Genomic DNA, 23,706 nt, shown 5'->3' with positions numbered 1-23,706 from the left:
CTTGTAGTCCTTGGTGTGTGGGGGGGGGGCGCGGGGGGCCGATGAGTAATGACACAAAGCAGATTAACCATTTAAATTATCTTGAACATGAATCTATATCTCATGTTTAAATTTAGCTCTCTAATGAGATGTTTTGTTTAAAAAAATATAAAAACAAAGTTTACTGCTATTTCTGCCTCATGTAAACAGATCTTGCAAAAAAAAAAAAAAAAAGGAAAATCTAAGCTGTGCTCATAGGCTCACGCCTGTAATCCAAGCTACTCAGGAGGCTGAGATCTGAGGATCGCAGTTCAAAGCCAGCCCGGGGACTAAAAAGTCTGTGAGACTCTTATCTCCAGTTAATCACTAGACAACTAGAAGTGCCCCTGTGGTTCAAGGGGTAGGGCAGCAGCCTTGAGCTGAAGAGCTCAGGGACAACACCGAGGCCCAGAGTTCAAGTCCCAGGACCACCACCACCAACAAAGTCTGCTATGATTGCTCATCCTTAAAAGAGAGAAAGCAGAATGTTCATTCATTCTCCAAAGGCCGGGGTTATTTCTGCTGTGTTAGAACTTCCCTGCTACCCCTAATAACACCCTTCTTAAGCTACTTGTATGTCTTCTCTTGCCTCAGATTTGTGATGGGGTGTGAGTCCAAAAGCTGAGTGTCCCAGGTACAACGGACAAGGTTGGGTGTAACCAACTCCCTTCCACCTCACCAAAGTGACTTCTCACACCCACTTCATGGCCTAGGGGAAGTGGGGTGGTGAACCTGACTTTCTGTGGATTAAAAGGACAAGTCTTGCAAGGGCTCCCTGCTTTCTTCTCCCGCTGGGTGTGTGCCTCTTACTGCTTTGGGGTGTTGGAACAGGACTCTTTTATGTGCCTGGATTAGCAAGATTATTTCAGAAGTCTTAATGAAAAGGGAGATTTTTTTTTTCTTAGGAGAGGCCACTCTACATTCAACAGGTTGAAGGGTGCGCCAGGCAGTAGAGGGCTGTGATTCTTGTTAGGAGAGTGGTATTAGGATGGGACGCTATTACACACTTACACACACACACACACACACACACACACACACACACACACACACACACACACGCAAATCCTCTATGTTTATCATCACCAAAGCCTTGCCTTTCCAATAGCACAGGAGCAGCACAGTAGAGGCATGCTCCTTCTACATTTCTACACCTTGGTCTTTTTTTATAGTCTGGGTTGCCCTTGTATATTATCTTTATTAAGCTACAAGAAGAAAGACTGCCTTACAATTTCTTTCCATCCCAGATTAGAGACCAGCATTTTCTAAGGCCAAATGGCGAGATGAATTAGAGAAACACAGGCTAAGGAAGGGAATTAAAATCTTAAATGATCAAAAGACTAAAGGGACTGGATAAGTTCCTCACCCCTTAACGAACTGCTTAAGGACTTTTCCCATGACAATAGTGGGAAAGGGGTAGAGTCCCCAGAGATCACCAACTCATCTTTATCTACTGTTCCAAGGAGCCCACCACACTGGACCACGTCATAGTATCTGCCCTGATTGGTGTTCCGCCTCCTTTTCCTGCTTTGAATGGCTAACAAATACTTTAAGGGGTAAAGAGCACACAGGAGCTTAAAAGAACTTTCCAAGTGGCCTCTGACAATAACCCTTCTAGGTACAGCCATCTTTATGCCTGCACACCTCTTCCCACTTCAAAACATCTCACAATGTTATTTTAGGTCCAAGAGTAAATGACTGAGCGAGAGAAGATAAAGAAGAGGCAGAAAGGAAGAGAATGCACATGATGCAGCCAAAGTCTTGAGTTTGCATAGGGAAAGATACCCTGGTGACTGGTCAGAGCATGAATTACCAGAACAATCAGCTGAGTAATTACTTAGACTAGGTTGGATGAAAACGGCAAAAAATGAAGTGACATCCAACGTGCAGGAGGCATGGCTCAATGCAACCCTATATACATCACTAAGCAGGCACTAGGTCTTCCTCTTGCTCTATATTACATGTCCAGCATTAGCCAGCACTGCAGACAGAGACTCAGCCAATGGTTAATGGTTGAATGAGGTGCCTTGCTGATCTATAAAGAGTACTAAGCAAGCCAGGATGGGCTACAAAGACCATTCCATGAGCCTTACCTTGTAAATCCTTCAAGTTTACAGATTAGTAAGGTGTACAACCATAAACCTTATTTGAAAGTGAGTGATGGCAACTACTTAATAGAAACACAAGACACTCTAGGAAGAAATAAGGAAGGGGAGTATCTGAGAAACCCTGTAGGGAGAGGCAAGAGAGTTGTAGTTCCTGAAAGATATGAAGAACGCATTTCAACAGAGAAAGGAAAGACATCTAGCCCTGAAGAACAGAGCTCTGAACAAAGCCAGGAGCCGGGGAACAGGGCGGGGCAGGGAACAGCAGCTGAAATAGTGCAGACACTTCTATTTCTTAAACAATTCTTTGCACACAGCTGGCTTCTTACTACCTGTAGCCACAAAAGGCAGGAAAGGGTCATCCTGAGTCCTGCAGATTCCAGGATGGATGGAAACAGTATAAATCGTGGTGTTCTGTTCAGGTAAGGCCCAGAGCAAAAAGAGAAGAGTTAAGAGAACAGTCATAAACTTCATCAAAGTGAAGATATTTGGAAGCCAGTAAAATAAAAGATCACAATGTCCAACATCCTGCTAGCCATCCTTAGCCAAGGAAAGCACAAAATCAGCTCACGCTGTCATCCTAGCTACTCAGGAGGCTGAGATCTAGGATCATGGTTCAAAGCTAGCCTAGGCAAGGAAGCCCGTGAGACACTTATCACCAGTTAACCACCACAAAGCTGGAAATGGAGTTATGGCTCAAAGTGTAGAGCACTAGCCTTGAGTATAAAAGTTCAGGGGTAGTATCCAGGCCCTGAGTTGAAACCTCAGGACTGGCAAAAACAGACAAACAAACAAACAAACAAACCCATCCCCCCCACAAAGTGGTAAGAACAGGTAGAGGAAAAGTGACTTTCACAAGGCCTTGGGTCCACTACATAAAGAAGGGAAACAGTTGCCTTTTGGCCAAATTACATCTCTGTGGTCACTTCACACAGAGTGAGCAACTAAATGAATAAGGCTCACTGAAATAGTCCTGCTTAGTTTTATTTCACATCTCCCAGAAATCCTCAAACTATATACCAATTTAAATTCACTATTTAGACATTTTACTTTCTCACGATCACATGAACTGTGATCATGAAACAGACCACCCAACCCCTCAGAAGAAAGCCCCCACATACTAAATTCCTTTTACCTTTCCAACAAGATGCTCTGTGTCAAGATGCCTTTGTTTAAAATCAAGATCCCAAGGAATGGTGAATTCCAGGAGATGGTATCTAGTGCCCCCCCACTCCTTAGCAGTAGTCCTCAGAGAATACACAGCTCCACCCTCCCTGGGTGATTCTGGAGATCTCACAAGATGATGCACAGCTCTGCAGAGACACCTTATAGGTCAGACACGGAGAGGTAACCAGTCACAGCTTCCAACTAGATTGGCAGTGTGAGGGAGAACGGCCAGCCCAGGGTTGTATCTGGAGCCGATCTGGAAGCTGTGTAAAATGTGATATGAATGGAAAAAAAAAATCTGGTGGCACAGGATTTCGGTGTTTTGCAAGTTTTTCCTGTAAGTGAGGGCCATTGTTGGAATGGTTTGCCTGTCAAACCATTCTACCCCGCCTCCTCTCCCCCCACTACTGGCCTACAGCTTCCAGGTCTCCACCCTAGTATGTGGTGAAAACCTGCGAATCATCAGGCTGATTCACCACACGACAGGCAGGGTATTAGAGAAGGTTCAGGCCACATACACCCAGCAGGTACTTTTGCCTCTTTGGCCAGATCATGGGGAAATGAATTAGGTTTTGTCCTCAGAGGTAGAGGGGAAACATGCAACACATTTCTACAACATGCTTTTGATTTGAATAAAGTACCCAGCCAATTAGTCTAACACCAGAAGGAAAGGAACTCAATCAAGTTCAATCAAATGGACCTTGGTAGGAATCTGAATTTAGATGAGGAGGACATGGAGAACACAGGAAAATAACTTTTTTTGGCCAGCTCTGGGTTGGCCTCAGGGCCTTGAGCACTGTCCTTGGGTTTTCACAAGGCTAGAGCTCTACCACTTGAGCCACAGCACCACTTTGGCTTTTTTTTATGTATATGGTACTGAGGAATCGAATCTGGTCTTCATGCATGCTAGGCAAGCACTTTACCACTAGACCAAACTCCCAGCCCCATTACTGTTTTTATTTTAGATGGAAAAAAGTAGGAGTTGATGCACTTGACTAGGGTTATAAAGATATAAAGCAATGGGCTCATCAGTACTAGAAATACTCCACTGTTTCTCTGTAGTTTAGAATGTGTTCCTCTTAGCTGGGTGCTGGTGGTTCATGCTTGTCATTCTAGTTACTCAGGAGGCTGAGATCTGAAGACTGTACTTCAAAGCCAGCCCAAGAAGGAAAGTCTCCAATTAACTACCCTCAAAAAGCCAGAAGTGGAGCTGTGGTTGAAGTGGTAAAGCACTAGCCTTGAGTAAAACAAGAAAAAATGTTTAGAACAGTGCCCAGACCCTGAGTTCAAGCCTATGACCAGCACCCTCCTTACACACACATACACACACACACACACACACACACACACACACACACACACACACACACAAAAGCTCTTCTTTTCTGGTAGAAAACTCTTGTGCAGAAACCTTTCACATACCTTACACTAATGGATATTAGAGGAAATGGCATTCAGAAAAAAAGAGCAAGAATGTGCCATTTTGGTAAGATGAACTGGATCCAATGTTTCTAAAAACTTATTTGTAAAACCAAATTCTGAATGACTAAGTCCAGAAAGCTACATGACTTTCTTCCAATTCTAACAGATCATAGCCAAAATATAAAAGATCACTAGAAGTGTGGTTCAAGTATCAAAAGAGCCTGCTAACAAGTGGAAGACCCAATCCTGAGTTCAAACCCTAGTACTGTCCCTGCCCCTCCCCAAGAGAAAATTCTGTTGAATTAAATGAACATGAACTCAGAAAAGGGAACTAAAATAAACATAACATATGTGACTAACAGTGGCAAATTGCTTCCATAAATGGTTACTCCAGTCCAATTTCCTTAAATAAAGGTTATATTATATTGTGAAACTATACACAAATCCATAACCTTTGCTCCAGGCAGAAGAGCTATCCAGACACTCAAATCCAGCTAACTATAAAATAAGATAGAATAAGATTACAGAGGTCGAACTTTTGAGAAAAGAATAAATTCCAGGAACTCACTGATTTGTCCTTTGACACAGCTCTCAAGTGTGTAATTCTATGCTCTCCTTGTTGATTGGAAAGGCCTGTTAAAGAATGTTGTTCTATCTGAATTTCAGACATGGTTATGTCTAAGAAGTGTGAGAATAAGGAATCTGGTTACTACTATACATTTTAATCCTCAAAATAGCAACATACTTATTTTTAGCTGAGATAAGTGAGATCCAGTGCTATCAGCTGATGAGAATAGTGTCTGGACGGAGAGGTCAAGTATTTGTTAAAGTTCTCCTGTTTTCAGGCTTCCTAATGAACTCTAGCTTTAAAGCAGAGCCCAACTTAGTCTTTGAGCTTGAGTATATTTTCTCCAAAGCAAGTGGAAATAAGGAAAGCACTTAGCAGCCCAGTTCTAGTCGAGGAGCCCAAGAAAGGAAAACAAGAACAATTTTCATTTAGACTGAGAAGGTCTACAATTGTTTGAACGGATCTTATAAAATCTTATTTCCAGTTGTATCTTCTTTGAGGTTTTTAAAGAAGACTACTCAAAACAATTTTATTTCTGGGGGGAGAGGGGGAGAGCAGGAAAGAAGAAAAAGTTACTGTTTTTGTGAGTCTAAGAACTATGCCAATATTATATTTCAGGCCAGATCACATCAAACAGATCTTTTATAGGGGGAAAAAAAAACAACCAAAGCAAAAAAACTGGGAGCTTTACTCATTCATTTTTCCACCAAATCCATAGAAAATTTTCTCAGAAGCTACACAAAGGAGAGGAACTAAAATTAGCCATAACACAGGAAGAAGGCAAACCCTGGAAAAGGAAGCAAATGAGCCATACTTCAGATGGGCTCAGCTTGCCCATGCAAGTCCTTCAAGAAAGAGGAGAAACGGCTAATCAGAAATAAATGGCAATACTCACACAAGGCCAGGCAGAACACAGAATAAGCAAATCCTCAGAGGAAAGGCAATTCTTAGCCTGAACTGCAACAGGTCAAGTTCTTAACATAGTCCAGCCTCAGTTGGGAATTTATTTTGTATTTCCCCTTTTCTTGTGGACATGGAGGGCATCAGAACAGCAATCTCCATCCAGTTGAAGGGCTTCTTTGCTCAGTCCCAGGAACAGATGGGGCCTGGATTCTTCCTCTGTACAGCCAAGTAGGCTGGTACTCACTGGAAGACAAATCGCCCTGCCCCAGCTTAGCTACAGGGCTAATCGCCTGTCTGAAACCTTAACCCATTATGACTCCTGCAAGGTTTAGAGCAAGAATACTTATAAGGTGAGGCTGGCTACCAGCTGAACTGAAGCATGGAGAGTATGTAAAACAGGCAAGCCCCAACGAAGGAACTTCCAAAACCTCTCCAGGGGCCGGATGCTTTCTGGAGCTTCTGATTAAACCAGAGGAGCCAGAATTCAAAATCCAGTCTCCTATTTGTAGGCTCTGGAATTTTAAGTTATGAAATGGTAAAGCAGCTACTTCTTACTTGAAAAGAAAAATAAACCCAATGTGCTCAAAGCTCAAAGATGATCACCATAAGAAAATCAATTATTTCATTTATAGGCTTCAGTGTGAAATTAGCCTTCCATGAGTTAATATCTAATAGTTTTGTTGAAAATTGAAATGCATATTCTAGAGCCAATAAACAGATATATCTAAGGTGAGGATGAAACTTGCCTGATGCAATATTATAAGGCATTAAAATAGGCTTATTAACTTGGCTCAATGAAAGCAATGCATGTTAAGAAAAGAAACCTAAAAAGAAAAAGGGGAAAGAAAAAAAAAATCAACCTAAGGCTGGGGGTGTGGCAAGTGCTAGAATAACTTCCTAGCAAGCATGAGACAAAATTCAAATCCTAGAATAAAAACTAAAAAGCTTAAAAAAAAAAAAAAGGAGGCGGGAAGCCCTATCAATATAGAAAATGGAGGACATTTTATTTTTAACCATTCTACTTTCAGGTTTTTGTTATTGTTATTTTCAGGTCGCGGGGTGCTGTCCCTGGGCTTTTTCACTCAAGGCTCGTCCTCTACCACTTTGAGCTATGGCATCACTTCTGATTTTCTGCTGGTTAACTGGAGTCTCACAGACTTTTCTGTCCTGGGCTAGCTTTGAACTGTGACCCTTAGTCCTGAGGATTACAAGTATGAGCCACCAGTGTCCACTTTCAAGTTGTATGTAGTTTTCTAAAATATATTTCATCACTTTTAACAAAGACTTCAAAAACACCATACTTTTGATTTTTAAGGTCAACATAATTCCTTGAAGAAAGATGAAGGATACTCCACACCTAACCTCAGCCTTAGCCATTACTGGGCGAGTTGTGAAAGTCTTGTTTTGTCATCTGAGAAGAGAGAAGGAGGTAATACAATGGAAAGCACAAAGCTTAGTCTATCTTTTCCCTATGTTTTGATGTTAGATATCTTTGTTCTACATAATAAGAACATCCATGTTCATCCAATTATAAGCTAAGTCAAGAGAACCTGGGAAGTCACATACCATACCCACACATTAAAGCAGCTCATTTCTAATCAGCACATGCTTGCCTATAGGGCAGGGTAACCAGATGACACATTTAAGACTCACCACCACCACCATCCTGTAGCCATGTCTTTCCTTACATAGTCTCAGGAAATACCACGTTGGTTCCAGCCAGATCAGTGAGCTCAAAGTCATCTTCTGCCGGACAAACAGCACATGGTTCCTGCTTCTAGCTTTACCACAGTGGGCTCAGAGTTCTGTTTGAGAAATACTCCTGCCCAGAAAAAATATTGACACAAGCAAGAGGGGCCTGCCTGGCGCTGCAGGGTGCTCTGCTGGCTCTGCAGGAGTCTTTGCCCTGTCTGTGTGACCCAGTCTTATCAGGTGGCCTTTGTACCTCATCTGAGATCAGCATGGAGACAAAAACTACAGCCAAATCACTGACCAGGCTAAGGAGATTCAAACACCACAATAGTGGTGCCCTTAAACCCAATTGTCCTGTTGCTGTGAAATGAATCTCAGGAAATCAAAAGGGAGGAGAGAAGAATGACCAAACAAGAATAAAGTCTGCACCATTATCTACAATGAGTGCAGTATGAAAATGTTCAGTCCAAACATCCAAATAAAAGAAAGAGAAATTCAACTGCTAGAATATACAGAATAGTGTATAGTCATTGGAAATATTCATTTGAAAACTACTTCCCATGAAGACTTGGAAAAAATGCGAAGAATCTTAGCAAGAACTAAGTACCAAAATGTTACCGAAGTTATGTTTAAGTCTGTTCACATGAAAAGGAGATATATATATATATATATAGTAAAAATCTGACCTACTGTGGATTTTAAAGAAATCCTCTGCCTCTCAAATTTTATGAATGAGATTAGATATTAATTTACATAACAGATTTCCAGTGTAATTCAGTAAGTACCTTAAATTATTACATATCTGATTGGAAGAAAATATGTAAATCTAGATGAGAGAAGCTATAAGGAATTGGGAGTGGAGTGGTTTATGTGACAGACTGCCAGTGTTTGGAGCAAAAGGAGAGCCCCAAGGCTCAGAATTCAAGCCCCAGTCCTGGCACATACATGCGCTTGAGCCCTTGAGCGCTCTCTCTCTTTCTCTCCTTCTTCCCCCCCCCCACAAGTGCTGGTGACACAGGCTTGGTGCATGCAATTCTAGCTATGTAAGAGTCAGAAATCTGAGGGCTGCAGTTCAAAGTCATCCCAGGCAGAATGTCCAGTTACCCAGAAGAAAAGCAGAAGTGGAGGCATGGCTCAAGTGGGTGGGTAGTGCCCTTGAGTGAAAAAGCCAAGTGAGAACTTGAAGCCTTGAGTTTAAAAGCCACCTTATGAGGGGGAAGAATAATGTAAAAAAAGTAAATACAATGAACTGTGCAAAGCAACTATTTGGAAAAACACAGAATGGCAGGCATGAAAGTTCTATCCCAATGCTCATCTGCAGCGTTCATTTTCCTCCACAGGACAGTCTTGCCCACCAGTGTAGCCTCTGGCAGAGCCTGTCAGGACAGCTCCTAAGCAGGTGCTGAGTAGATCAGAAGCTCACGACAGGAACTACAAGACAGGGACAATGGTGCCATCCTCTGACATCTGAATAGCACGTTGTGCTTTCTAAAGTGTTTCACGAGTCAGGAATGGTGGTATATGTCTATCTCAGGACTCAAGGTGCTGAGTTCAAGGCCAGCCCAAGAAACTGTCTTAAAGCAAAACGAACCCAAATAACAACAAGTGTCTTTATAGCTACTGTTTTACCTTTTCCTTACAACCCATCACTGAAGGAGACAGGATAGGTGTTATCAACTTCATCTGACAAATAAGCCACTTGTCATTTGGCTTCTAAAGGAATCCAAAGCTCTAATTAAAAGTGGCACAACATTAATTAGTGTTTAGAGAAGTATCAATCCATGTAGCCAGTTCAGTCAGTTCTATGACTCAGGAACTTGGGTTAAACAAGAAGCACACAGTCTCCATCTCTGTGCCCTGAAGAAAAAATAACCAAGGATCCTCATTTGCTTCCTTGTTAGAGAAGAATCAAGAACAATTTATGATGTTCCTCATTACATTAAGACATGACAGTCCTTAATATATTAATGAATTAAAATAGTAACAGTTGAACAGACATTAAGACTGAAGCTCTGGTGAGCAAGAGAGAACACACATAAGGATGAATGTCTGAGATTGATGGCATTTGGGGCTGGGTAGTCAGAAGTGAGATGCCACCTGGTACAAGGTGGGACAAGTTTGTCAGGTTTAGCAAACAGACACAGAGCACTCTATGAAGCTTGCATTCCAGATAGACAGCACCACTTCATTGATTAAGAATGTGCTCTATTTTATCTCCTGTACCCAGGAGACTTCAGCTTCCATTAGAAGGCACCATCCTTGAGGGCAGAGAGTTTTACTATTTTGTTTGTTGCTATACACCTCATTCAAAATGGTACCTGACACAATACCTGCCCCCTACTTGTACAGTTGACTTCTACAGCAAGGTGCAGAATAAAGGTAATTTTAATTAATACAACTATACATTTTGTGCCAGCGTCAAGCCACGGTAAATATTACGCATTATATAGTATTTCCTGCTCTTATCCCCAAATCAGCTCCCTTTTTTGTTTTCTTTACCTTCCTCTTCCCCTCCCTTTCCCTATCCCTCCCTCTCCTCCCCCTTTACTTTTTCCTTTGTGTGTATATGTGCCAGTACTAGAGTTTGAATTCAGGGCTTGGGCACTGTCCCCGAGCTTTTGAACTCAAAGCTAGCCCTCTTATCACTTGAGCCTCAGCTCACTTTGGGCTTTTTTTGGTGGTTAAAGATAGAAGTCTATGGATTTTGCTGTACAGGGTGGCCTTGAACTGTAATCCTCATACCTTTGTCTCCTGAGTAGCTAAGATTACATGTATGAGTTACCAAAGCCTGGCAGTAAAAGTAATTTTTAATAGGTGTATTCTCAAATATGTGAAATATTAACTAAGATGATGGGAAGTGAGCAAGCACATCATTTACTTCTGTGTGGAAGCATTATTGGTCATTTTTGCTCTTTTTGTTGTTTTAGACATTCAACACTTCTGTATTTGAAGAAGTCTAAGTAGAGGCAGGTATTTTTGTATATGTAAAGCAACTGTGTATGACTGAGCCTCTGAAATTGTGATAGGGATCAGGACCACTCAAATAAGCAAAAACCCTTCCCTTGTCTGGTCTAAACCCTGTCTAAAGTAACAAGTTCCCCCCCCAGAGGTCACAAATCAGAACACTTTTAGTCTCAGTGCCCAGACCTGTTAGGCCGGATACCAGATAGGGGAAAAGAGTGGGACCTTCAGACCTCAAGAGCAAACAAGGATAGTACATGACATGCTGAGCTGGTAGAGGGATTAGAGGCCTGAAACTCCCAGAGATAAATTTAGGAAAAACACTAGAGAGTCAAGGTCTAAAGCATCAATAAGCTCAAGGGTGTAAATGAAAGTGGGTGGGTAAGGGGAGTTGGAGGAGGGAAAATTACTCAGTACACTGATTCCATTCTCCTTCTGGAATACAATGCTGCTATTCTAGGGTGCGTGGAGCCAGTAGAATGGGGACCCTGGACTTAGGCTCTGGGAAAGAATGCTCAGATGGCCCATTACTGTTCTCACTCATCGGGTTATTTGGCAGATAACTTGGGAAGAATGAGTATTTGGCAAGATGTCCTGGGCAGGTTATCCCTGACCCTCCACCATCTCATGGGGAAATAGAAAAATATTCTGAGACTCTTACAAACTTCTCTCCAATCTTACATAAACAATATTGAGTACTCAAAACTATATCAGTCTCTAATATAGAGTTAAAGGAAGAATTCAAGTACAGGCCTTTAATGATTCAAAGAGAACTTGTTACATATTCCTCTCTGAAAGTCATTTTATAATTACTTTAAGCTATCACTGGTATCATCCAGTAAAAGCTATCACTGGTTTTTAATATCCAGAATTTCATTTCTACTTTTCTTAATCAACCTCTCCACAAAAGGGGCAAGAATGTTCCTTCTACTTACAACAATATTCAGGATTTTACTTCACCTTTTCAGCACTTCAAGAGAACAGACTGGGTAATTTACTCAAGTGATTTCAGCATAAACATAAAGATAAAAGCAAAATTTCTAAGTAATTAGGTAAGAAACAATAAAACTTCCACAGAAAAATGCCTGAAAATCCTGTTTATCTAGGCAACTTGCTATTACCAATTCATTATTTTAAAAAGAGATTCCAATATTAGTTGGAGCATACATTTAATGCATATTCCCTCTTCCTCTTTCTCTCTTCTTCTTCTCTCCCTCTCCCTTCCCTCCTTCTTTTCTCTTTTCAGAGCCAATTTACCTGAGGTACAGCCATTAACCTTAGTGGGGTGAGCCATGCTGGCTTGAATCCAAGGAAGGACACTGGAAAGCAGCAAGGAGTCATGCAAATTTCATGCATCAAGTTCCCAAAGGCATTCAACCTGAAATAATAAAGGGAGCCCCATCAAAACGGATCATTTAAAATAGGTACAACATTAAATCTTCTAGTTCTGTTTACAAAGATGATTGTTAATGGAGAAAGCAAAGGAGAAAGCAAAGTCGAACGGGGTGGGCAGGGGGTGAGAATGAGAATCTAGGAAGTGGCTGTGCAGATATTGATGACAATGTCTAGAGATGACGTGCGTGTATGTGCGTGCACACACACATGCACACGCGCACACACACACACACACACACACACACAACACTGCTTAAGCACTGACAGCCCCAGTCACAGCACCTGGAACATTACATAAGAGTACAAATCCTCTGGAGGGAAACAAACCAGGCTCTCTAAGAAGAGGGTCTTCAAATGTCTACGCCTCCCAAGGTGTGGCATTCTTTAGCAAAAACCAAACTATTTTGGTTTTAAAATGAATCCTTCTTTCCAAACATTGGCTCAACAATTGCATTTACTCAACTGCAATTCCACTGCAGTTCTTATATCACATTTCAAAATCAGATTAACTTGCCATAGGACCAACACACACACACACGCACGCACGCACGCACACACAGTTTTGTTAACTTTGACAGATTCTTTGGAGTGTTCCCATCTTTCTCTCAAAGTATCTACTCTTCTCCCATGCAGTCATCTTTCTAAATTACAACCATTATCTAATCATATCTTCTACTGTCCAGGCAATGATGTGACATGGCACACAAGTCTGAAACATTAGACTCAAAATGAGACAACACATTTTTTTTCCCCACTCTCTCTGAGCTCTTTAGCTCAAAGCTAGCACTTTGAGCCACAGTGCCACTTCCAGTTTTATGGTGGTTAATTGAAGATAAGAGTCTCATAGACTTTCCTGACCTGGCTGGCTTTGAACCAAGATCCTCAGATCTCAGCCTTCTGAGCAGCTAGGATTACAGTCATGAGCCACTGCTGCCTGGCCACACTTCTTATTTTTACATTTATAAGTTAACTGAGATGACTGCAATAAGATATATTACAATCATAACATTTAAAAGAAAGAAGACAGGCACTGTGGTTCAGAAATGGGGGGGGGAATATCCACTATAGTTAAAAATCTAGAAATAACTGTGCTTCAACTTTGGGAAAATAAAAATTTAAAAAAATTCCAGTTTTGAATGAGTCTAGAAATCTTAAACTTCATTTCCCCTCCCTGGATAGGGATAGCACACTGTACTAAGCACATAAGGTCTTTTTTCTACATGTGCTTGATTACAAAAACTAATATATTATTCTCTAAATAATGAAATAGGAGAAATATCGAGATTTGTCTAGTCCATTTGAGTTTGCTTTAAAAATCATAAAAGAAAAAACTAAAGTAATGGAAAAATGCTATGCAAAAGTCCACTACTGGGCCAAAGTCATGGAAATTATAAGAAGTCAGGAATATTTGTGAATAAAAAGGAAGGAAAAGGAAATGGCTGATGGATTTGATCACACAGGGTGAGAACTTACTTAGCTGGCAGATTTCTCCTCATTGTTGAAATAAGATTTGCCCTGGTGGTTCAAAGCCAACTACTTGTGGAAAACAAAAATGCTTGGTGTAAATACAAAAACGTGATTTCCCCCCAAAGTCTGCTGCTGGATAAGCATGTCCCCGCTCCTAGGTTCCAGATACAGTAGAGTATTCTGCTCCCTAGAAAAGACCTTGTTCCTGCCTGTCCCCAGTTTCTGGTGGGTGGGCAGCTTACCAGGAAGGATGGCTCTAATCTTTCTGACTAAGGCTTAGTCACCTGACATTCTCTGGAAAACAGTGGCACTAGTTCAGGTTCATGGCAATGAACTTGGAGAGCAATAAACTCTGAGGGAAAGTCAAATCTGGCTGAACGTAAAAAGGCAGACTTCAGCGATACAGTGAGCATTATCTTTGAAGAGTAGGAGTTAATGTCAGACAGGTACAGCTTTATTCTTTAATAAAGAGTGGGTAAAGGAAAGAAGCCCAGCTTCTGGAATTATTTAATTAATTATTCTAAAAGCCAACAACAACCACCAAAACCTAAACCCAATCCCTGGGTTCTGGCCCCTTGTTAGTCTTGTATGTCTATACTCTTGCTTCAGAATGGCTTGTAAATACCACCAATTAAACTCTGGAGGGCAAACAGAAGACAAGAAGAGACAAGCTGCCTGTATTAGGGCTGAGTGAAATATGTGTCAAAGTATTTAGATGGAGATGTGCCCAGAATCTTCCTAGCCAAGCTTTATAAACAATGGCCCAAGGTTCTTTCTCTGTCTGCCATTCATCCAACCCCTTTCACCTGGAAGGAGATCGTTAGCTCTGATTCAAATTGGTTTCTCTCCCACCTTCCCTTATGCTGAATAATACAATCAAAAGAAGGAGAAAGCCTGAAATTAGGAATTACAGCATGTCATGATAAAATAACAAGACACTGTCACTGGGTGTGGATGCTGAGCATGCAACAGCTGTACACTGGGTACCAGTTCTTCTCGGCTATTATGGCTCATGTTGGATGGGTGGCCTCAACTGTGAGGACTTGTTCCTCTTAATGATATGCAGATTCTACTGTCAGTGCATTGTATAAAGCAGAAAAGGTTTGGCCCCTGTCCATTCCTTTGTTACAGATCAATAAACTCTCTTTTCTTCCCTCAGAGCAGGAAAGAGTACACGCCAGTAAATCTTACGTGGTACAAGGGTGGCTCAGTTCTGCTTGGTAAGAAAAAAAATATATACTTCTTTGAGTTAGGAAAAATCCATCAATAGAGAAAGAATTTGTCTTCTCTATTTAAGAGATGGACATTAATAAATATGTCAGTAGTTCCCCAACTGTGGTACAGCAAACAATCTAAACACAGTTGACTTCATATATACCGCACATTAGCAGAGATGAAGCCAATTCTGAAAAATAGCCCATTAGATCGGAATACAAATATTTGGGGGAAATTGAGATTTCATATAGACTCCAGCCTGGCAGTACTAAGCAGTCAATGAGGGCTGTATTAGTTCATCGAGGCTGAGGGTGACAATGCTGCTGATATCGCTAACCTTACCTCATCCCCTACTGCAGTCTAGCTGAAACAGCTATATCCTGAAAGATATACCAGCAGTGAAACAAAAATAAAATGCTTATGAGAATTACAATGGGGCTGGGGTTCCAATCTGATGGGAAAATAGATGTGTGGCATATGTAAAAGCTCTAGATTCCATCTTCAGCGCCAAAACAAGAGCAAACAACAACAAAAAGGAAATTATAGGAAGCATAAGATACATTATCATTTCAGAAGTGTTAAAATCTGGAAAATCTTAGAATTGGTGAAATTTTGTCATGTTCAAGGCGCCTCATCATAAAATCATGCAAATGCTAAAATCTCTTCTCTCATTTTACAATCAGGAAACTGAGGCACAGGAAGGCCTAGAAGAAAGCAAACAAGCTAGCAAGAAAGAACTGACATGGCCAAATATCCCATACTTTTACCTTTTTAAATAAAATCAAACATCCAATAGTTCCCACTTGCAATCCTAACTATTCAGGAGGCTGAGATCTGAGGATCCTGGCTTGAAGCCAGCCAAGGGCAAGAAAATCTCTAAGACTTTTTTTTTTTAAATTTCAGTCAGTAGTGGGACTTGAACTCAGAGCCTGGGCACTGTTACTTAGCTTTTTTGATCAAGGTCAGTATTCCACCACTTTGAGCTACAATGCCACTTCTGGTTTTCTGGTGGTTAATTAGATATATGAGTCTCACAGACTTTCCTGCCTAGGCCAGCTTTTAATTGTGATCCTCAGATCTCAGCCTCCTGAATAGCTAAGATTATAGACTCTTATCTCCATTAAATTACCAAAAAAAAAAAAAAAAAGCCAGACGTGGCACTGGTACTGCAGTACAATTTGGTAGAACACTAGAATTGAGCAAAAGAAGCTCAGGAACAATGCCCAGGCCCTGAGTTCAAGCCACTGTACAAAAGAGAAAAAAATATGCAAAATTAATGTTGTCAGCTCTAGGCATTTTTTTTTTTTTTTGCCAGTCCTGGGCTTGAGCTCAGTGCCTGAGCACTGTTCTTGGACTTTCTCAAAGCTAGAGCTCTACCACTTGAGCCTCAGCACTATTTCCGGCCTTTTTCTATGTATGTGGTACCGAGGAATGGAACCTGGGTCTTTGTGCATGCTAGGCAAGCACTCTACCACTAGGCCAAACTCCCGTGCTCTAGGCATTTTTAAAAAATGAGGGAACTGGGGGGCTGGGAGTTTGGCCTAGTGGTAGAGTGCTTGCCTAACATGCACGAAGACCCGGGTTCGGTTCCTCGGTACCCCACATACATAGCAAAAAGCCGGAAGTGGTGCTGAGGCTCAAGTGGTAGAATGCTGGCCTTGAGAAAGTCCAAGGACAGTGCTCAAGCCCTGAGCCCAAGCCCAGGACTGGCAAAAAAAATGAGGGAACTGTATGATATTTGTCTCAGGTAGTCACCCTGCTAAGATTGCACGTGCTGTGCTTACTGCTCAGTCTTTTCAGATGGTGATGTCTCTGAAATCTTCTGAGATATCTTTAAAGCAATTGTATTTGCAATCTTATTCTTTGGAACTATGCGGAGGTACTTCTTAATATTTCATTTTGATTTATTTATTTTGTCAGGACTGCCATTTGAACTCCCAGCCTTGAGCTTCTTGGGCTTGCTTGCTAGCAGCTTTGTTTTTTGCTGGTTATTTTGAAGATAGACTCTTCCACACTGATGTGACTGGGCTGGTCCTGTACTTCAATCCTTTAAATTACTGCCCCCCTGAGTGGCTAGGATTACAGGTCTAGGCTGCTAGAGCCAGGATAGGAGGCTCTTCTACAACACACAGGAAATGTCTCTCAATACTTAAATACATCTGTCTTTATTCTGGATTGTACATGGTATTGCTTTGCTGCATTCTCAACTCTCTGTTCCTTAGACTTTGGATAAATGTCATTTGATTCTGTCAGGATAAACATCAAGTACTTTTTTTTTTTTTGCTAGTCCTGGGCTTGAGCTCAGGGCCTGAGCACTGTCCTTGGATTTTCTCAAGGCCAGAGCTCTACCACTTGAGCCTCAGCACCACTTCCAGCTTTTTTTCTACATATGTGATACTAAGGAATTGAACCTGAGCCTTCGTGCATGCTAGCCAAACTCCTGGCCCCATCAAGTACTTTTTTAACTGAAAAAAAAAAAAATCTCTCTGACCACCAAGGACAGGTGAGAAATTCCACAAAATGGAACATCAAAAATGATAGAGCGAGGCAGAATAATTGGGACAAGAATTTGCCACTCAAACTTACAGTTGCAAAAGAAACATGATTTTGGTGTGAATATTTTCCAATTGCTCTTTTATGACAGTATATTTCTTTGCTAAATGATAAAATCAGGAAAGCAATACATAATTAATTATAATTAACTCTGCTTAAAAGTTGGAAAAGAAAACATTCACAAAACAAGAATCATCAGTCTCACAACTCTAACATATTCATTTTTTTAACTGCTGAAGGCAGTCTCTTTCCAATACTGTCTATGACTATGTAAATATTTTAATTGATTGCCTTAATACATGTTAAGAGGTGTTAAAGATCTACCACATCCTAGGGTTTGGCACCAGGCTCTTTGTTTCATTGGAAGGTTGAAAGGCATGGTACTTTCGTCCAGGTTCACACCTAGTGCTGGAATCTGGGGGAAGACAGCAGAAGGAGAGCAGTGTGAACACAATTCAGTTCCTCTTTGTCCTGAGGAGTAAGAGGGGCCGAGAGAGCAGTTGGCCTAAATCTCAGAGTATTTTCCAGGGCAAGAAGCATAGAAGGATACCCTGAGCAGCAGGAAGGGGGCGGGGGGGTGGGGGGGGGAGACAGAGACAGAGACACAGAGGCAAAGAAGGAGGGAGGGATAAGGGTAGGGAGGAATTGAAGGAGGGAAGCAGGGAGGGAGGAAGGATGAGAAAAGTGAGAGAGGAGGGAAGAGATGGGGAGGGGGAAGAGAGAAGGGTAGATAAAGGGAAAGGGGGGGAAGAGAGAGAAGAGAAAGGGGGAGAAGGACAAAAGGGGAAAGAAGAGAGTAGAGAGAGGGAGAGAAGTGGGAGAGAAGGAGGCAGAGAGAGAGAGAAAGAAAGGGGAGAAAGGAGAGAGAGGGGATAGCTAGGAAAGAGAGAGAGGAGAGCAGCTACCAGGGTAGAATACAATTTGCTAATGAAATATTAGACATAATGAGCTGAGAAAAGGAACCTAGAGGAAGTAGATTCTAGAAAGGAAGAGAAAACTTGAGCACACAAATCCACATTTACAAACACACAACATGCTTTACACTAATCTTATTTAGTTTACTGCCAGTCCTGGGGCTTGAACTCAAGTTGTTCTAAGGTATTGCTGCTGCTACTTCATTTTCTTTCTTTTTTTCCCTCTACGCTAGAGCTCTACCACTTCAGCCACAGGTTTTGGTTTCCTATCCAGCCTGGCTTTGAACTAAGATCCTCAGACCTCAGCCTCTCCAGCTGCTTAGCTTAAAGGTGTGAGCCACTGGTGCCTGGTTCCCTAATTTAAAAAAAAAAAAAAAGCAAGAGTTCAATTTTTTTCTTCAGATGTTAGTTTTTCAAAGTCACCCGAACGAACATTGAATATTATCTATGTCAAATATGATTCTGGACATAATCCTGCACACTCTGCAAAGGCAGCCATGACTGCATTAAAAAGCAACCATTAAAAGCATGTTGGAGGGGAAACCCTGGGCACCGTCTAGCATCAGACATTCTCCAGTAATTTCCAATATTGGCTCATAATGTAGTGAAGAGAGTCTGTGAACCAGCTCTTGGTGTTTTGCAACAAAATTACTTAATATCCTCCTTGCCCCAGGTTTCTTCAAATACGGCAAATAATTTTCTGGGTGTGAGTGGGGTGGAGGTGGAAGGAAATCTCAGGACTCAAGATCTAAATTAGAATCTTATTGAGATACTGGCTTTCATTTCCAAAATGGATACAGGATGGAATTTACTTATTAGGGTAAGTTTACACTTTGTTTATCCAAAAAGTTCTATTTGTAACATTTTTCTTGTGTTAACTTGGTTTGGTGTTTTTATCACAGGAATGAATTAACGTGCAGAAAATAAGAGGAAACATGGAAGCCACTGTGAATAAGTTCCTTCATTTGTTACTTCATTAGTCAGTCCATCCATCCATCCATCCATCTGTCCATCCACCCATCCATTCATCCATACGCCCATACACCCATCCACTGCTTATTCTGGTTCTGGTACTTAGGAAACAGAAATGAACAAAAGACATTCACTATCTTCTCTGAGAGAAGCTAGGTAACGATCTATGAAAAGAAACTCCAGTTCACAGTGGTTTAATTGATTAGCTACTGCTACACTAAAAGCCAGTATCTCACTCTTTTCTGCCTTACTTGGGAAAAGGTCCATGGTAAAATCTCCTTCCCTGTGCCTGCAGTGGGCCTGGGTATGTCCCCCAGCAGAGCCACACCCACTCTAGGCTGGACAAATGAGCACTATCTTAGGCTGCAAGTGCTTTCCGGGCCTCACTGGCCCTGCTCCAGCTGTGTGACTGAGACCCACGCTGCTTCCTGAACACTTCATAAGTGGTGCTTGCAAAGTTTCTTTCCAGGAAATTTTCTACGGTGAAAGTTTATCAGATCCTGACAACCTAGGATGAAAACCAGTTGCTCTGCTACAAAAGGAGCGGCAGACAGCCTGGGGAAGAGCACCCAAATAAAATTAGAATTATCCTTTTAGTGACTACCTTTCCATTTCCTGTTAACTTCAAAGGAAAATAATTTTCTCATTACAGTGTAATACTATTGACTTTGTTTTGGTCCCTCTGTTAGTTTAAGAAAAACAGACTCTAATAGGGCCTGGCAGTGTTCTCAGAGGTCCCCTTCAGCTTGCCAACCCCCCTGCCCTGTGCAGCTGGTGAAAGGTCCCTGGTTGGGAAAGCAGACTTCACAGCTAAGTCTTAAACAACTTCCTCCTCAATCAGAAACCCTGTCTCTTCCTGTCCCCTGCTAACACTGCCTTGGTGGCAATGCCTCCACTTCTGTACAATAGGAAAAACACGAGGGAAGAGGCTTCCTCCCTAACCCAGGTTGCCACAGTTGGACTCAAACCAGCCAACAGAGGCTAAAATTGTGTCTCCAGAACTCTGACTCCTTTGAGGGTGCTGCCAGAGGCTGATGGGCTCCTGAAAGGAGGTCCTTGGGGGCATTTCAGAACATTTCATCTCCTGGATACTAAAACCAAGGAGCAGAATCTGGGGCAAAGAGGAACCTGGAAGGCAAGATCCCCAAACATGGAAAGGCAATGAACTCTCACATCCAGTTGTGGGGAAAAGATTATTAGGTCTGAGTATCATAAAGACACACAAGTAGAGCTGTGGCTCAAGTGGTAGCAGGCTAGTTTTGAGCACAAGGGCTCAGGGACATTCCTCATGCCCCCAACCAACCAAAAACTAACAAACAGAACACATGAATCATAAAGATACACCATTAACTTACTTTTTAAATTTTTTTTTGAAACTCAGAGTAGATGGGTTGGAAAAAGCAAAAAAATATATATACTTTTGAATAGATAACTGTGTTTATTTTTAAATGTCACTTTGTTGGGTGTTGGTGGCTCATACCTATAATCCTAGCTACTCAGGAGGCGAATATCTGAGGACTGTGGTTCAAAGCCAGCTTAGGCAGGAAAGTCTGTAAGACTCTTATCTCCAATTAACCACTCAAAAACTGAAAGTGGCACTGCAGCTCCAAGTGGTAAGAGAAAAGGCTCAGGGACATGTCCCAGGCCCTGAGTTCAAGCTCTAAGACTGATCCCGCCAAAACAAACAAAAAACCCTGCTACTTTGTAACTTTTAACATTGTATTATAACCATCTAAGATAGTGATTTCTTTTTAAAGACAACATAGTATTCATCTTTCATATTTGTTTCCCATTTTAACTTTTCTTTTTTCAGTATTTAGATTGTTACCATTTTTATGTTGTGACATTTTTGACACTGTAACATTTTTGACATACAAGCTTTGAGTACTTATCCAGGAATTTCCTGAGTAGCCTCAAGAAATGAGTTTGCAAGAAGATGGAGCCTAAAGCTGTAATGTAATAGGGATAATATTATCTTCTGAAAAAGAATTAGCAGTTTATATCCTCACCAATAAAAGTGAGGATATAAAAGTGAGCTCCATTCTTGAGTTTCTTGCTTTGAATACAGTAAGCCATTCCTTAAAACAATATCAGAAATTTATCTGCATCCAGTTGTAGTGTTGTCATTAAGTTTGTGTTTTATAAAGCAATCTAAGTAATTCAACCCAGGGGCTCAGAGCGATTCACATTTGATGAAGCCCAACTGTTGTCCATAATATATAAACATTGTCTCTGAGGGCAAGTTTATTGATGATTTTTAATTCTCTCATCCACAAATTTAAAAATTAGAAATCCTTAATTTACATAGAGTGCTTCATTCAATACTCACTACCTTACACGGACGCCAAGATGTAACAATTAGAGTACAGATATAAACGGCAGACTCCTATGTCTGAAAGTGCTAAGAGAACAAACACAATCAGATGAGCATGGATGGGAGGCGTGGCATTGGAGGCTTGTGACCTACGAGGCTGAGATCTGAGACTCGAGACTGAAAGCCAGCCCAGATAGGAAAGTCCGTGAGACTCTCACCTCCAATTAACCTGCCACTAGAACACCTGAAGTGGAGCTGTGGCGCAAAGTGGTAGAGCACCAGCCTTCAGCACAAAAGCTCAGGAACAGCACCCAGACCTCGAGTCCAAGCCTCACAACCAATAACAACAACAGAAACACCCCCAAAGCCAACTACCACACAGGCATCTTATTTCTATGCTATGGAATTTAACTTACTAGCAAGATATGACAAAAGTGCACTGCAGGTGCTAAGAAAGGCCATCAATCATGAGCAATGCCAAACGACACCACACTACTCTCAATCATTACCACTTAGTATAAAGCCAACAAAATACTCCAAGAAGAGGAAAAAAATCCCAAACTTCTGGAAACTGAAGCTCAGAGAAGTGCACCCACTTGGTGTGATTCTGCAATCCTCTTCTATCACACTGTGGGGAGTGTGTGTGTGTGTGTGTGTGTGTGTGTGTGAGAGAGAGAGAGAGAGAGAGAGAGAGAGAGAGAGAGAGAGAGAGAGAGAGAGAGAGAGAGAGAGAGAGAGAGAGAGAGAGAAGAGAGAGAGAGAGGCTTCAACTTGGGGCCTCGGCACTGTCTTTGAGTTCCTTTTGCTAACACTCTACCACTTGAGCCACACAGCCACTTCCAGCTTTTTCTTTTCCTTTTGTCAGTGTGGACTTGAACTCTGGGTCTGTGCATTATCCCTGAGCTCTTCAGCTCAAGGCTGCTTCCTGAGCCATGGAGCCACTTCCAATTTTCTGGTAGTTAATTGGAGATAAGAGTTGCACAGACTTTAGTGCTCAATCCTCAGATCTCAGCTTCCTAAGTAGCAAGGATTACAAGTGTGAGCCATTGTGCCGGGCTCCATCTTTTTCTGTTGATGTGGTACTGAGGAATCAAACCCAGATTCCAGGCAAACACTCTACCACTAAGCCACATTCCCAGTGCAGAAGATCTTAAAACAACAACTATAATAAAAGTTAATCATCAAAAGATACTTGAAGGCAGTGGCTTTGAAAAGTTTGTGGAAGTCATGAATCTTCTCATGAAAAAATGCAGGAATATACATATTCAACCCCCCAAAATCTCTATGTAAGTTTCCAAAGAAAGATGGAGATGGAGGAATGTGACTCTCTCCCCACCCCAATTTAACACTTCCATGTAACTATTGTTTTAAACAGGTAACTATTGTTTTTCAGCATATATTTTTAAAAAAATTCTTAAACTTGTGTTTTACAACATAAAATCTTTATAAACTGTGACTTAACCAAGGACTTAAATGACCTTTCCTGTTCTATTTCTATGTTTCCAAATAAGCATTCCTCTTTTGTTTGTTTTCAGCAGTCATGGGGCTTAAACTCAGGAGCCTGAGCCCTTCACCCAAGCTTTTCTGCCAGAGTTCTACCACAGCTCCATTTTTAAGTCACAACTCCACCTCCAGTGGTTAATTGGAGATGAGAATCTCACAGATTTTCTTGTCTAGGCTGGCTTTGAGCTGTGGTCCTCAGATCTCAGCTTCCTGAGTAAACAGGATTACAGGGTAGAGCTACCTGCACCAGTCTCCTCTTTTTTTTTTTTTAAATACAAAAACCTGCTTTTGTTTTGTTACAAAAATCTATTTAACATATAAAACTATGAAGTAGGAAAGCAAAAAGAATTGCTCAGTCACATATCACACATCGACAAAACAAAACAAATAAATCTTGCAGAGAGAGCACTTACCGGCACTGCTTGCACACCGGCTTTGCACATGGAAAAGTTGCCAAAGACAGGCACAAAAATAAAACTCTCAAAATACCCAAAGGAACCACTAGCTCTCTTCCATCTATAGAAGCCCACTAGAGAG

The 23,706-nt window shown here is 41.5% G+C and overlaps 1 protein-coding gene across 3 annotated transcripts in view; it reads right to left on the bottom strand.

Annotated features, from left to right (window-relative positions):
• The window catches only part of Kank1 (KN motif and ankyrin repeat domains 1), a 101,555-nt gene that overhangs the window by 41,582 nt on the left and 36,267 nt on the right, over positions 1-23,706 (bottom strand). For all 3 annotated transcript variants that reach the window (XM_090329693.1, XM_090329691.1, XM_090329692.1), the window contains one exon: positions 12,094-12,214. In XM_090329693.1, coding sequence (XP_090185819.1) covers positions 12,094-12,130 — 37 coding nt within the window. In that variant the 5' untranslated portion in view covers positions 12,131-12,214. The remainder of the gene's footprint in view (positions 1-12,093; positions 12,215-23,706) is intronic.

The sequence above is a fragment of the Megascapheus bottae genome, chromosome 3 (genome assembly GCF_031878675.1).
Source record: "Megascapheus bottae isolate mThoBot1 chromosome 3, mThoBot2.hap1, whole genome shotgun sequence".
Classification (NCBI taxonomy): domain Eukaryota; kingdom Metazoa; phylum Chordata; class Mammalia; order Rodentia; family Geomyidae; genus Megascapheus; species Megascapheus bottae.
The sequence above is the reverse complement of the archived record's forward strand: the minus strand, read 5'-3'. Positions and strand labels throughout refer to the sequence as shown.